The sequence below is a fragment of the Watersipora subatra genome, chromosome 3 (assembly GCF_963576615.1).
Source record: "Watersipora subatra chromosome 3, tzWatSuba1.1, whole genome shotgun sequence".
In the NCBI taxonomy this organism is placed as follows: Eukaryota; Metazoa; Bryozoa; class Gymnolaemata; order Cheilostomatida; family Watersiporidae; genus Watersipora; species Watersipora subatra.
Genome location: NC_088710.1, coordinates 9634388 through 9651259, shown reverse-complemented (window position 1 = coordinate 9651259; position 16872 = coordinate 9634388). Strand labels below are relative to the sequence as shown.

Sequence of the window (16872 nt, the reverse complement as noted above, 5' to 3'; positions counted from 1 at the left end):
GCTTTGGAGGTCGAGTAAATGTCAAGAACTGTTTTGCCCTGTTAAGCTATTAGTCGGAATACTCATAAAAATTTTAATAAGGGTTTTAAGTGCCATAAAAATGGATTTTTATAAATATAAAAAATGCTGAAATATTCAAAATATCAATTCAAATCAATGATAATTATCTGCTGGATATACACTTTTTAAATGCAAGATTAATTTGCTAGGTTCTAATCCTGAACTTACTTTAATCACGGCCAAATCTAAATCTACTTTACAGCGCCGGCTTTAATACTTAAAAAATGGTCAATTTCGTTGAAGTTTTCATTATTTTCTTAAGCTCCAATTTATAAAATATGTTATATTTTTTCATAAGTTTTCCCAATAAGTTCATTTTAGCTGAAACATGATGAAAAATTTTAATCGCAAAGTTCACAAAACAGTTGAAGTAACTGCTTATTCACTCATTTGCTTATTTATTTATGAAATTGGATGACATCGACATCTAACTATCGCTTTCGCATGTATTCAGTTCAGGTATATTGCTTCCAGAACTGTTCCGCAATTTTATCATTACTGTTCATGCTTCTGCTATCAAATTCTTGCGGCAATTCATGGCTTTCATGTTCGCATTCTCTACACTTGGGAACAACCTTTCTGTGCATAAGCTTAAAGCAAAGTGGAGTCGTGATGGTGCTTAGAGCTGAGATTGGGAGCAAGACCATTGGGGCGACGTCGAACATAAAAACATTGTCTTTTGTCTCCATTGTATTTGTGTTGACCGTTTTAAATATTTTAATTGGCAGCCAACAGATGATCCATAAGCCAATCATCATTGTGAGATACCGTTGGGTTTTCATTTCTCCTTCCACCCACTCACGCTCTTTGTAGTTCTCTTCCAAGTCTTCTCCGGTTGATGAGTCAGCATCTGACGCTATGATAGTGCTCACGTGTTTCTGTCGACACTCTTCCGTTTGCCGTGTGTGCAGTTTGCATAGCTCACGTTTTGTTTTTAGCTCTGCAGTTGTTTTAACAAGAATCAATGCTATAGCTACCGAAGGAAGCGTGAAAATTGTGACAAAAATCACCTTGCTGTACTCGTCCGCAGTGCTCCAGCAAAGACCGTTGTTTCGGAGTTTTTTATCCAAATGTCCGAGATCTCTATAATGCATGTAGGCTACGACAGGCGCAGAAACGCAAATTGATGAGATCCAAATCGTTACGAGACATACGAAAACATTTATTTGTTCCTTGCTAGGGTGAGCGATACTTCTGTACCTGTCGACTGACATGAGGATAAAGGTTAGCATAGCGCAGTGCACAAGAAGGTAAGGAGTGATGGCACCTATGTAACACATGGCTTTGCCAAAAACCCAGTTCTCATAAAGCATCATGACAAAATTGACAGGAAGTTGTACGACAAGCACGAGCAGGTTGTTGATAAGAAGGTTGAGGAGATATATAGCTGTACTATTGGTGTAGAGCCGCAAGAGGATCACATCTTTCAGCATGGAAAAAGATGCAGCCACTCCAATCACTATGACTAACAAATGGATGGAGAGAAACAAAGGCCATGTGTTTTCCATGGAAGGTCGAACAACTCCTTTGGTCCAGTCAACACTTGTATTTGTTCCCACAATCTTTTGTAGCATGTAAAGATATCCTGCAATTGAAACGGAGTGACGTTATAAAACTGCATTAATAAAAACTGGGTATATCAATTAATCCTTACTATGTGAGGCAGTTAATTACCAAACCCATTGAAGAGTGTAATTTATTCAGCCTGTAGATGATGCCTACAATAATAGACTATAAGTATTGTTAGTTGTTCATACTATTTTGGCTTTACTGCACTTCTGCTTAGCCAATACAATTAATTTTAGTACAATCATTTTTTGCATAATTTTTATGCATATTTTGGGAAGCGTTTCAGTGTTATGTTTACATTCTGTGATTTTTGACAACTAAGGATTTGTCATGAATATTTATTTAGGATCCAATCCGAAAGAATAATCTAATACTTAATATGCTCTCTTCTACTCTGTGTGACAAACAGATGTTAAAGCCTCAATAAATCAAACATTAGTGTCTTTCAAACTCAATAATTTATTGCAACAAGCTGTTTCTTGTTATCACTGTTTCCTAAAGATAAATTATGCACCACGTATAAGAAAGTAGACAGTTGTGTCAGTTAGTAAGAGAAGACAACTCTGGTTTACATAAAATGTAAAAACGCTTTGATTGGAAAATTCTATTTTACCATTTTAATTCAGTGGAATGCAGAGAAAAATAAATTTGAGTAGTCTGTCTATGAAAAAGTCATGCTCTATTGAAATACAAAGTGTGGAATATATGTTTTATGTCTGCAATGTTTAAAAATATTGGTATCATTGTATAGGCTAAAAGGCTATGCATAAAACACAAGACTTATAACAGAGTAGCAAACTGCATCAGCACAATATGAAACTGTCCTGTGTACTGTTCACAGGGATATGATACAGTTCAGCAATGAACTTCTTGAAAATAGAGAATGGTGTAACTTTGTTTCTATTTGGGTAAAACTTTAAAGGAACCAAAGTGAAAGACTCGGTTAAGTATTAGCAATCATACTATCATAATAATCGATCAATATTATTAGTAAAATGAACTAATTTATTAATAATAATTTTTTTAATTATTTTGAAAAAATATTTGTTGCCAAACCTTAATGTTTTTTGGACCCAACTTTATACATCTGTAACCCATGGTAGACATTTATTTTTATATGAGTATTTCTTACAAAAACAACTCTTACCATGAGGTACATCCTTCAACAAGAGCATCAGGTTGCGTAATTCCACATCTGACATGATGTTCTGAGAGGTTTCTTCTGAGCACCTATCTTACACTCCAGTAGATTAAAGCGGTAACTAGAAGGGGTGTGAATGCTAATGGCAGATATACCGTCCAACACACAGCGGGTCACTCATTCTTCTACACCATGAAATGGTTTTTAAATGTCAGCAGCCGATGATTGACAGTAACTAGTATGAAGCACAAAGTGCCCTGACACTTTCACTGAAGTAACTAATTTTTAGTTATATGAAAACTTTAGAAAGCTGATATAAAAGTGTAAGCTCACTTCATATAAACTTCGATGTTGACTCTGATTACATAAGAAACTGTACAATGGTGGACAGTACTATACACCATTGTACAGTACTGTACAGCGGTGCACAGTACTGTACAGTACTGTGCACCGCTGTACAGTACTGTATACTACTGTACAGTGGTGGACAGTACTATACACCACTGTACAGTATTGCACAGCGGTGCACAGTACTGTACAGTACTGTGCACCGCTGTACAGTACTGTATACTACTGTACAATACTGTACAGTGGTGGACAGTACTATACACCATTGTACAGTATTGCACAGCGGTGCACAGTACTGTACAGTACTGTGCACCGCTGTACAGTACTGTATACAACTGTACAGTGGTGTACAGTACTGTACACCAGGGGACCTTTTTGAAACCAACTAGACCCTTTAGTTGAAAAACTAAAATACTCATTTACACCACTGTTACTCATTGTGAATTTAGTCAATAACCATAACTTATATGTTAAATTAATTTTCGTTTTGTCCTGAGTTTAAATATGTAAACCAAACAGTTGTAAAATTATTTTTTTGAATGATTATGTAGTCTCAACACTGAATGTTTCATTTTTAATCGTTGAAGCTAGCAATCTGCACAGATATAATCCCACTAAATACGTTTTTATTTGCTCATTTCCTGTCAAATACAAGTGTATTAAATGTGTACAAATAGGCTGCCATCTTACTGATCTATGTAGCTGTACACTACGAATATGCTTGATATGACATCACTATCATAAACTGGTCATAACACTTTCCTACATTCTGGGACAAACTTTTAATTTGATATCCTGTATTTTTATACGCAATTCAACACTTTTTAACATATAGTAAATCATTTTTGTCTAAGACCGTACTTTTGTATTCTAATCCTGAACTATTTTTATTAAACAAGCTACATTATGCTCGCTAATATATTATCTGCTGAAAAACGGGTCGAGACTATTATACGAGTCATTCTCTGAGCTCAGCAACGTTGACCAACTTTCATGACCAATGTCCCGATCAGCTGCGAGTCAATTTCTAATGACATTCAAGTAAACAGAGACAGTTATGACACAGAGGAATAATATTGTTATAGACGGTCCACATATTGATCATCTTGTTCACATCATATGGTTATTGAGCATCATGGCACCTAGAACATAAGCTTTTGAAAAATCTTTTTTCTTTAGATTAATAGCAATTTAGTTGCTGAAATTTTAAATGTAACTATTTTAAGAATGTATTTTTTTAGATTAATGGCATGTTACTGGTATTAGTCACCTAAATGTTGATCTTTTAATAAATTTGTTTCTTAATTTAGTGGTGTAATGGCTGCCAAAATTTCAAAAGTAAACCTTTACGTTTTTTTCTTAGCTAGTCACTTAGCTTTCCCATAAACCTCCTAGGAATTTTATCAATTAGTAACTGGATGCTTTGCAACAAGAAACTAGTGTTTGACTAGCTTATGTTCCTCTGTACTATGCAGCAGCTATTGTTTGGAATAGCGTGTAATTAAAACACCACAGACAAATATTCAATATTATTCTATCAGATGTGTCCCTCTCTGTACAACATGTTAACACACTCTACTTGTTTGAGGAAAATTATAAAGATGTTTAAATAAGCAAACAGACAAAGACCCAAGAGCAAATACTGTTGCTAAGTGGATCGGTGATTAACAAATCAGCTTTACATATGCCAGCCAACCTTTTGACTTGTTGACATTAGTGTTGAGTATTGATAGTCAGAAACATCTAAATGTCCCAAGCTTGACTCTTGTCACAGCTGTTTTGACCAAATGGTGTTTATCACATTTTCCATTATTAATCGCTGAGTTTCTTATGACCTGAACCAGAAACTCTATGAACATGGTTTGATCTGGTACACAGAAAAATCAACTTCAGCTTAAGCTGAATTTACCAAAAAGTTTGCAAAACTGCCCTACTGACTACCATATATAGACATGCAGTTCTTTACCTTTTGCATCAAGATAACACAGCTTAGTAAAAAACGTTCCATGACACAGCAAATTCTGCAACACAGGACTTTCAAAGAAATGTCATATTTGTAAAATTGAGATATTGCTATCATATTGTGAGCAGCAGCAATAAGGATAACCAAGAAAGGCAGACCGGAGACAATGCATATTTTATGCAAAGCTTTATCTTGTTTATGTCTGTACTGTATCAAAGATCGGTGCGCCATTTGCACACTGGTTTTTCGAATTAGGCAAAGAAATATGTGCTATAAATTATTCCATTTTACATGTGATATAGTTTATATTAACTTAATTTATAGGTTTTACGTTTTATTTTAATTGCTACTAGCTTTTCTACTTTTAGTTTTAATGTTTCAATAAATTTTGGACGTCATGTGCTGAAAATTACTTCTTATGTTAAAACAGATAGTTGTTCAAATATCGAAAGGTTTACACATCAAGGTTAAACTTTGTGGGATTTATCATTTGTAACATCATTGCAGTCATCTCCCTTGCCACTGGAAAATCGCAAATGGCGCACCGGTCTTTGATAGTACTGCGAACGGTATTAAAGATTGTAGCTATGTGAGCCAATATTATTCCGCTGTGTTACACATAGACCTCAATAAGGCAACTGCTTAATTATGAGAAGTGATTCTGTGTATATTGTCTGTATTTAGAATAACAGTGTTCATCAAACAGCATGAATTGCATAAGAACTAAGGCTAAACTGAGGTGTCATGGGAAGTGCAGTGCATATTATAAGGTAATGGCAAGAAGGAGAGTGAAAACAATTTCTGCTCTAAATAAAAGCATTCGTAAACTAAAATTTTATAAAGCATGCATATTTAACTAGCTAGCAGATTGAAGCTACATAATTGAGCAAAATTAATCTGGTGTCTCCAACCGTAAAATACATAAGCCTTTTAAAAAGTGGCCTCCCATAATAATGAGCTGAAACTTCTCATATATCCATACACGCAATTGAAACAGTTTTGATAAGTTCTTGCAATAGCCAGTCAATCCATAGAGCTACTCTAAAAGGTTAAAGCCAAAGAGTTGGAAAATAAATAAAACCAAATAAAACTCAGTATACTGGCGCCATGCGGCAGAGGAAAAAAAATGTATGCAGATTTGAAATAATACGTTAGTAGAAAAATATAGTTGTCTTTGCATACGTTCCGTCAAGGAGCTAAATTTCAATGCATAACATCAGAAAAGTGTTACATAGTAAAAAATATGCATAGATCTAAAATTTATAGTATCTTTGTTGAAGGATGCAGTTAAAACTAAAAAAAGTGAGTGAGTCTTACTTGAACACATAATTGTACTTTCACCAGAAACAGAGTCATAGTTTGGGTGTTGAAGAGTACTGAAATGGGAGTTCTTTCACATCTTACCATGTGTGACGATGCTTTGCAATAGGGCGCAGACATCTGGGTCAAAACTATAAGCCTTAAAACAAAAACAAGAAATCACATATCAAAGTTGTAGCTTACTAAGCAACATTCTAACTTATTACAAATGAAGCTCCTTAACACAATTCTCGTACCATTTCAGATGATAGGAAAACTTACGGGACATCCTTGCAGTAGTTATGAGACCCAACTATATAGAAAAACTAAACACCAAACCAACTCTTGGTAAAGAACAAACCTGTTCAAATACATTCGCTAAACAAAACTACTGTGGTCATTCGTACCCCTATCCATACCTACCCACACTAATCACATCTACCCACACCTCCCTACACCTACCCACACTTCCCTACACCTACCTACACCTCCCTACACGCACCCACATCTACCATCACCTACCCACACTTTCCTACATCTACCTACACCTCCCCTCACCTACCCTTACCTCCCTACACATACCAACTACACCTGCTTACACATACCCACACCTACAAGGTACAGCCACAACAGTGATGTGGTGCATCTACGAAACACACTTGTTAGCCATATCTGCTAAGCATAGCTGATGGAGCAGCTCTGTCTAAGAATACGTACTTCCTAGAAACCACCCATGATGCTATCCAAGTTTATACACCCTCTATGATACACTGTATACAACAATAAGAAACACTAGAAATCATTACCATAGTACACTTGCTGTACCTTTCCTTGGTATACCTATTTGACATACTAAATATGGCAGCTTTATTAAATACAATGTACATCAGATAGTCTCATTACAACAGCCTACCAAATGTTCTAAAACTTTCTAACGCGGACTTTTTGATGCCAGACTTTTCAGTACTGCTATTTTGACACAAAAAAAACATCTATGTTTATATACAGTAAAGAAATAACACGATGATAATAAAAAGAAAATGCAAAAAAACATCATTTTATTTCAGAAACTTCACGCATAATACCTTTTTCTTCGAAATACATCAAAATAAATTTTTACGTTCACATCACCAAAATTTGATTGAAGAATTTCATGAACTACATCTGTCAAATTTTTTTCTTCAACTTTTCAACTTTCCACAAGTCACAACGAAAAACTGATAAATTCTGACCTTGTTACCTGCTCCAAAAAAGTCTTGCGACAGAATGTCTGCACCAAAAAGTCCCATTCCGTCTACTGAATTCTCAATGTGACACACCTTCCTATTTTCCAATTCTTTTTCAATTAGAAATACATTGCCATGGTTACTCATTCTATAAGGTAATACAGGATAAAAGACTCGAGTTCTGCTAAACATACCCGTGAATAATAATGCTGGGCCATTTCAAGGCTGTTCTTGATACCGAGCTGTTTGTCTAGACATCGAGCGTAGTAGAAGCAAGCCATAGCCACGCCTTTTCTTATGTAATTCTCTTGACACTCCGTCTCCTCAGCCACCTGTTGCAGGTTGTCTAACTGCGCCACCCTTTGTTAACAATATATATGACCATAGTTTAGGTCGTAAGTTGTATGTATGCTTAGGTATGTATGTATAATTTGTTAGTGGTATTGGTTATCATCAACAACATAATGTTTTCATTACATGCCAAAGGAAGGAAAAAATGAAAAACCTAAATCAGTAATTATTGAGCGAGTTGAACAAAAAATGTTTTAAAAGTTGGTAATTTAATAGTATTGCGGAAGAGTCGGGATCGTAAATTGAAGGTTGTAGTAACAGAATGTTCATAAACTGAAACATAGGAGTTACAGTAATCAGTAACTTAGTAACAATAATACAATTATGATGTTAATTTATTTTATTATTTATGCATAATCTAGGGCTAAAAACTAAAGAAATAAATGATGCCCTGCGATGGTTAGATTTTGGTTCATCTGTTTAATAACAACACAATATTATAACCACAAAAAGAATAAGTTACTGCACTATACAATGTTAGTCTTATTATAACAAAAGAAGTAAGTGGATTATTATATGTAGTCAACAACTAAACAGAAATGTAATTAATAAATTGTTGCAGAAGTTCTATGAACTCCAATATATGAACTAAAAGCTGCCTGTCCTCTAACCCATACTTAATCAGATTTCACCCTAAACTCAATTGATAATTATTCTAAAAATTTATTAAAAATCAACTAAAATTTAATAGACGACTACCAGCAGTGTAAACAGCAGTGCTATACATTCATATTGTATGTATAGAATGATATGATGAGAACATGTGATACATTTGCCTTGTAATCGGGAGTTGCTTTACACCGATCCTTCACCAGTGAAAACTCTACACAGGTTCACTTTTAACATTTTCATTTGAGTTTTTTGAGTCGCTATTTTTTGATTCATTTTTAAATATTTTTCATGGCAGCGATTATTGTCTATAATAACCTACATAATCAATTGTCTACAGAATTATTGTTACCAAAACAAGTTTGCTGCATTTTTCAATTATTACCATTTTTCAATAATTCAGTGATTACCATTTTATAGTGAGCAATCAAAAACGTTCACAAAATTTAGCACAAATATTATTGCAGCATACTTGCATTAAGCCTGGTGTAGTCAGAGGTTTCTGTTATTTTTATAATTAGATCAATGTTTAAAAGGCAAGTTCTAGGAACCTGGTTCTTAAGAACCAACAGAGTTTTGAAGCCCAAAATACTCGGTAACCTTGGAGAAGGCACGGAGCATTTGCTTGTGAAGTTTGAAGATAATCAGTCAAAAAATGTGGAAATGCATAGCGCTTACGGAGACTAACGGACAGACTAACGGATAGACTAACGGACGGACCAACAAACGGATGGACAAACAAATGAACAGACTAATGGGCAGACTAACAGACAGACTGTCATACAGACTGACATACAGACAGACTAACAGACAGACTAACAGACAGATTAACAGACAGATTAACAGACAGACACACGTTTAATAAAAAAGTGGAGTTTATTAATAGAAATCTTACATTTCTTCTGTTTTGTATAAATCTCTAAAATTGTTGCTGTGCTGCTGACTCAGCACAGTTTACTATTTACTGTATGACCATTATCAATGCTATCGAAATTCTTTTGGAAAAAGCCAATAAAACACTATTTTTGAACCAGCTTGTACGAGCCTTTCATATAACAGCGAGTTGTTTGTACAAACTGTTTGAACTTCTTCTGTAAGCATGACTAACCTGGATGCCATGTCAACGCATTTGGTGTAGAGTTTCCTCTTGTAATAGAAGGCAACCATATGTCCCATAGCGTACACATTTCCTCTTTGACTAGCTTCACTGAGGCACTCAAATGCAGACTCCATGTTTTTTTTAACTCCAAGACCGTGCATATACATGACGCCTAGTGCACCTGCGTATAGCAACACACTTATTATGTTAATACTCCTTTATTATGTGTTTGTTAATGGTGAATCGTCTGAATTACTTCAAAGTTAAATATGCATGAGGTACTGGCAAGGACCCGAGTACAAAAGTATTATGTGTATTTAATACATTAATATAACTTAATTTAATATATTAGTAATATTATTGTAAAATATATTAATTCAATAAAAAATAATTTATCACAGGTATGGTATTTAATACGTTAACATAACCTAATTTAATAGATCAGCAATATTATCGCAGAGTATATTTAGTCAGGAAGTATTGAGTAAAGAATTAACTTAACACACAGAGTGGTATTTAATATGTTAACATAATATAGGTAACTATTTAATTTAATACACTAATAAAATTATTGTAGAGTATATTTTTGCAGTAAGCGCTTAGCGATTATTTTTAAGTTTTATTGATTCTACTAAACGGACAAGAACCTAATAAAACAAAATTTTAATACAAACTTAACCAAACTTTTAGAAGGATCAGGATTTTCTAGAATGTTCTAACCTAGAAAATTCTAGGTTAGAATGTAGCCAGCATGAGAAATATATTATGACTTGCGCCTGCATGCAGATTCATGCCTACCAACTTATATTTAGCTGTAAAAACAGAATTCATAGCCGATAGACTTAGTAACCAATGACCTTTTTAAGAAGTGACACTTCACATAACGTCTAGAACAGAAATAGCTTTTACCTTGTGATTCTAGGTTGCCATTGCCACAGGCTTCAGAGTGCCAAAATGCTGCCTTCTTTAAGTCCGCTGTGTCTTTGCGAGAATAGAGCATGGCTAGCATGCTCTGAGCCCTCACACAAGCTGAAGGGTTGCCGTCATCCGAAGCTAACATCCACCATCTGCAAAGAATTTTAATCCTTCCATAACTTTGACAGCCTTATATAGTTAAGGAGTTTACATTTATGTACATATACCGGTATTAGATACAGAGCCACCGCAAAGCCTAGATAGCTAAATTAACCAATCAATTTTGCTGAATTTGCTATTCCAATTGCATGTATATCAACAGCAGACAACTCCTCAATACCAACAGAACAATTATTTATAACATTGAAATAGTTGATGTGGTAATATTTTAAAAAATCTTTTATGTTGGTTCAAAAAACTTCCATCATGGAACACTAATCACAGCAATTGCTCTGTTTGGGAAGCTTTCATAACTTAAAAAGTTGTGCAAATTTACAAAAAAATATTTACAAAAAAATGTTTTGTAAATTCGAGCTCTGAAAAATTTTTCCTCACTTTTCTGCCTCCTCGTAATCAGTTCTGACACCGTAGCCTTGAAAATAGGCACGGCCTATGTTATATTCGGCAGCATGCACCAGGTGCTTGCACGACATCTTGGTGCAGGTGGCCACTGCCTGCATTCGTTCTAAAGCTTTTACCTAAAATGCACAATATACTGTGATAGCAAATTTGTCATGTCACAAACCAGCGATAAGAAAGTTGGCTATGACTGTATAAAGGTTAACTGCATGTTGAAAAAGGTTGTAGTCTATTATTAGAATGCTATTAGCATGCATGCACTCTACTAATTCTAAGCCCTTTTTTTTAAATGTAAAAACATAAAATATGATCATTTTGTTAAAATTATACAAATACATAGAATGCGCAATAAAGTATGCAAGCAAAATGATGATGTGCGGTCTGTTTAATATGATTAAAAAAAGGTTGTTTGTGTCTTTAAGCTGCTAGTTTAAACAGGAATACAGCTCAAAGCCGAAATATTTGCCAATGCTCACATAGTCAGGCTCGTCCATACCGAGCCCATCAAAGTACATAACTCCGAGTTGGAATTGTGACTGCATGTCTGTACTTGGTGCTCTCTCAAAGTATTTCAATGCCTTGTCAAAGCTGCCCTGTTAGATAACCAAATCAGTTACACATTGGTTCATGCACTGTATTTTAACATAGTACCACATTCCAATATAATAGTACCCAGTGTAAGTACCACATAACAGTATAATAGTATCCAGGGTAAGCACTACATAACAGTATAATAGTACCCAGTGTAAGTATCATATAACAGTATAATAGCACCCAGTGTAAGTACCACATAACAGTATAATAGTATCCAGTGTAAGTACCATATAACAGTATAATAGTACCCAGTGTAAGCATCACATAGCAGTATAATAGTATCTAGTGTAAGTACCACATAACAGTATAATAGTATCCAGTGTAAGTACCATATAACAATATAATAGTACCCAGTGTAAGTACCATATAACAGTATAATAGTATCCAGTGTAAGTACCATATAGCAGTATAATAGTACACAGTGTAAGTGCCACATAACAGTATAATAGTATCTAGTGTAAGTACCACATAACAGTATAATAGTATCCAGTGTAAGTACCATATAACAATATAATAGTACCCAGTGTAAGTACCATATAACAGTATAATAGTATCCAGTGTAAGTACCATATAACAGTATAATAGTATCTAGTGTAAGTACCACATAACAGTATAATAGTATCCAGTGTAAGTACCATATAACAGTATAATAGCACCCAGTGTAAGTACCACATAACAGTATAATAGAGCCCAGTGTAAGTACCATATAACAGTATAATAGCACCCAGTGTAAGTACCACATAACAGTATAATAGTGCCCAGTGTAAGTACCATATAACAGTATAATAGTATCCAGTGTAAGTACGATATAACAGTATAATAGCACCCAGTGTAAGTACCATATAACAGTATAATAGTATCTAGTGTAAGTACAATATAACAGTATAATAGTACCCAGTGTAAGTACCATATAACAGTATAATAGTACCCAGTGTAAGTACCATATACCAGTATAATAGCAATCAGGGTAAGTACCACATAGCAATTTAATAAGGTAAACTTTACCCATTCAAAGTGAAGCTGACCAAGTTGGAATATAGCTTGTTCATCGCCATCTTTAACTCTTTTTGTTAAAATGATTTCACATTTTTCCTTCAGTTCCTCATCGGTGAGCTCACTAATGGCCTCCCTGTAGAATATGATTGTTAGTGAGACTCAGCGGACATATATCTAGTTAAACAGTCGTGTAAACAAAACTATTTAGATCCTCCTCAAACAGGTTTGGCCTATCGTTTCACAGAGAAACTGCTAAAATGCTGTGCATAAAGGACGAAGTATTTAGGGTGTTTGCAGATTGACTCTATCTAAGAATAAATTCCAAAAGCTGAATCAAAAGTTCACTTTTTTACAAATCAAAGCTTGACCTGAAACACTTATTCAAAGAAAATTTTAACTCGTTGCATGCCTAAATATGTAATATTATAAAATGGATGCATATTTACAGCCGTGTGTTCCTATCTATATTAACATAACAACATTGCAAAAATGCGCTAGAACACAACTAAGTGTCTACTTTAGATTTATACATAAATGTCAAAGTTAATAATAATAATAATGATACTTAATATAGTTTTATTTGTTATATTCATTTTATGGCCAGGAATTTCACTCTCAACTTTGATCCCGAAGGGTTCAACGGAAAAAGCCCGTTTTAGATCTATTTTTCGATGGCCAGACACTGTAGAGTGTTTTCATGAAAAAGGGTGTGTTTTTTTGTTTTGGTGCAGTGGATAGGGGCCAAACCTGCCTCATCAAGTTCCACACACAGTGATTGAGCCAAATAGGGGGCAATTAGTCTGTGGTGATGAAGTGATAAGGAGTAGTTTTTTATTAATGTGTAAGCCAGTGGAAGGGTGCATTTTATAACATCTCAGACTAGCCCTTGGGAATGAATAGAAGGGAGTGAAACTCCTGGGATTTTACGGCAGCCCGTTATTGAGCTCCATTAATAGTTTAAAGTACTTCTAATGAAACTAGTTTTGTATGTAGAGACTAGCTTACACACACTTGCCTTATTATATAGTCCTATTAGAAACTTTATCGTCTAGTTGTGGCAGTAATAGTAATTCAGTACTAGTAGTGTGGTACTAGTAGCGTTAGAAGTATTACAATAACATTGGATTAGTAATAGAGTTACAGTAGTAGTACAGGATTAGCGATACTGTTATAGTAGAATTAGTACAGTAGTATTGGCACAGTACGAATCGAGAAGTATAAATACAGTAGGCCGTATGCAGTATAAGTAGTGCAGTGGTGGTACTGACACAGTAGTAGCACTAGTAGTTGTTATGGTAAAGTAGTAGTAGTAGTCAGTAGCAGCTCAGCTAATATAACACTGTATAGTTGCGTGTGAATGTTGAGTATATCCATTGTATTCTCATTTTCTGTTGTGATTATTAATATTGTTATGTGGTGTTTTATGCTGTTACTGATACGACACCAAGTATTGAGGTAAATTTTCATAAAGAATGTTATTTGAAAAGTTTAGAATGCCTTGCTTATACCACTTTGTATCACTATTAGAATTGCTGCAACCTTATAATATCAAATAATGACCTTGAGCTTAGGTTTTCTTTTAATAATTTGAAGGCACCCTAGTGACACCCTGGTGTGTGCTAGGATATACTTTTGAACCACACGGATAAAAACTACATCATAATATCAAGCATGGGTATAAGCAAAAAGTATGCTTTAAAGGAAATGAGGGTAAAATGGGGTGCTAGATACAGTAGAAAATGATCATATGATGGATACACAATTCAGGGAGAAGACAATTTGTAATTTTAAGTTCTTGTTGGAGTTGTCAAACCTTCTTCACTCAACAAATCAATGGCTAGGCTAGGCAGTTGGTAGGCCTATATTGAAATGCAAATAAGCAAATTTTTTATTGAGTGGCAACCTATTGTTAAACACTTGTTTTGTTTACTAAAAGAAAAGAATAAAATGAAAATCCTGAAATCTGAAAACTTGTCAAAGGAACTTTGTTAACACACTTTTATGCAAACTATAGAAATGAATGCATACAAAATTCATGTTTAGTCAATGTTACACATAAGAACTCTGACTACATCGAGCACTGCCATGATATCCATACAAGTTCTATCACGAACAATTTGTCAAAATGCAAAGGAACTATTGATTAGAAAATATGAAAAGAACAGATTATTGGCTAAGTTAAATGAACCCAAAGAAGCAGACAATTGCCTGCTAATGACTCAATGCTCTGCTAAGCAATTTGCACTCTCGGATATCACCAGAACTGAAGTGAATGCTTTAATATATTCGATGTTATACAGCACATTTAAACAATTTCGTATGTCTAAATAACGTGTATTTGGTTAGCCAATAGCAACAAAGAAAAATTAAGCTAATTACATTGGTTGCCGAGATTATGATGGAAATCTGAGAGAGCATTGGTACACACATAGCAGTTAGTGCAACATTTAGCTGCATAAAAGTTATTCAGTTTGTAGAATGATTGTTTTGTTCATGACAGACATACAGAGCTGTTAGTCTTACGCTTTATGAACATGACGAAAGCATAATCAATGTTTTTTATACATGTAACAGTTAAATTGGAGAAAAACAAGTACCAATTGGATTAATTATTATGCTTTACAAATATGAATTTCAAAGAAAATAAAGTATTCTTCCTGAAGTGAAAATCTGAGCAATTTCTTTGGAAAGCTTCAGTGTTTTTGTTTTATAACCATCGTTTGCTTAATGTTTTTTATAATACACCATCGTTTGCTTAGTGTTTTCGTAAGATTTTGTTCATATGAATAATTGGGTGAGTGTTTGACAAAAGCTTTACACATACCTATTATAGGAGTTAAGATTTTGTGAAGCATATCCTTCTAACAAAGAGTGCTTGCTACCTTCTGAGTTTGGCAATGGCTCAATTGGAATGGAAGAGCTTTGTGGGAGATCCATTCTAAAAATGCAGTTTACAGAATTTTGTAGTAAAATCTTACTGCTAACATATCTACAATAATATGGCAGTTTTAATGAATTCTACAGCTGATAAGCTCTTGCAGTTTTGTAGTCTCTTTAAATAGGGCACACCGTGTAATCTTCTTGCACTCACAGCCAGCTCTACATTTGTTGCCAGAAAAAAACACTACAAAGCATTTTTCTCAAGCTGTTCACAAATGGAATAGCTGAAAAAACATTTTTAGAGCCTAAACAGTTTTCAGAGTAACCTAATTAAAAACTATGCTTGATGCTGGACTCAAGCTCTGCAGTATTCATGTTCCGCCTTCTTATTTTAAACAATACGTGTTTTTACTTTTGCAACACAATGTTCGCCTTGTTCACCTAAGTAAACCCTTATGATTAAAGAGTTGATGTAACTGCACATAAAAAGTATTTGTGTGTGACTGTTATTAACCATTGAAATAAATAATAATGAAAATGCACGTAAGAGGATTTTTTCTAAAAAAAAGGAGACTTACAGTGATGTCTGTACAATCTTTCTTTTTCATAAGGGTATTCGAGTAGTCAGTAGTAGTAAAATATAACTTCTTCAGTGCTCTGAACCAAACAGTATGAATAAAATGCGTGCGAAGCAAACTCACTCTAATGCAGTTACTTCTGCATGAAAGAGTTCATGCCTGGTTCACACTACTTTGGAAAGTAGGGGCATTGCCCTTGTTGCTAAGTGAACTTGGTGTCCTTGACCCAAAATATCGTAACGTAATTGGTTGAATGCGATTTAGTTGTTCTCTTCAAAACGTATGCGCTTAGCCAGCCTGACACAAAGGAAAATCGCTTTAATGATTTTCGCGTCATTGCAGAGTCCATTGAACCAATTTGCTAATTTTATCGAAATTGCATATTCTTATTCGCAAAGTTTTATTTTTTCAGCTATGAATAAAATGTGGCTTGGGCACGGGAACTATACGTCCTGTGGCAACAGGATTACGCCCGTTACGAATGACAGCCTTTTTTTATCGCAGACGTCATACCATGATCGGAACGATGGCAGCGACAAAAAGGAAAACAGGCTATTGTAACAATAGCCGAACAATCCTCAGCGAACTGCTCGAACAGCTCATGGAAGAGTTTGGATTACCTCATGGAAGAGTTTGGTATCTTAAACACCTGACTATAGGCCATT

At 34.7% G+C, this 16872-nt stretch overlaps 2 protein-coding genes across 3 annotated transcripts; both read right to left on the bottom strand.

The window, feature by feature from the left end:
• Positions 1-515: 515 nt before the first annotated feature.
• On the bottom strand, positions 516-2831 carry LOC137390319 (neuromedin-B receptor-like). Its single transcript, XM_068076651.1, has 2 exons — positions 2777-2831; positions 516-1645 (listed from the first exon to the last, which is right to left on the bottom strand). Exons 1-2 carry the CDS (start codon positions 2829-2831, stop codon positions 516-518), a joined length of 1185 nt encoding a protein of 394 aa, XP_067932752.1.
• Positions 2832-5762: 2931 nt separating this feature from the next.
• On the bottom strand, positions 5763-16466 carry LOC137390152 (LRP2-binding protein-like). 2 transcript variants are annotated; one of them, XM_068076429.1, is made up of 9 exons: positions 16208-16466; positions 15574-15687; positions 12759-12882; positions 11636-11752; positions 11136-11278; positions 10575-10732; positions 9675-9846; positions 7801-7966; positions 5763-6540 (listed from the first exon to the last, which is right to left on the bottom strand). In XM_068076429.1, the coding sequence occupies exons 2-9, from the start codon at positions 15684-15686 to the stop codon at positions 6475-6477; spliced, it is 1059 nt and encodes a 352-aa protein (XP_067932530.1). In that variant the 5' UTR covers position 15687; positions 16208-16466; the 3' UTR covers positions 5763-6474. The 2 variants fall into 2 exon arrangements, with proteins under 2 accessions (XP_067932530.1, XP_067932531.1); XM_068076430.1 differs by having other exon boundaries at positions 12759-12878; positions 15570-15687; positions 16345-16360.
• Positions 16467-16872: the final 406 nt, after the last annotated feature.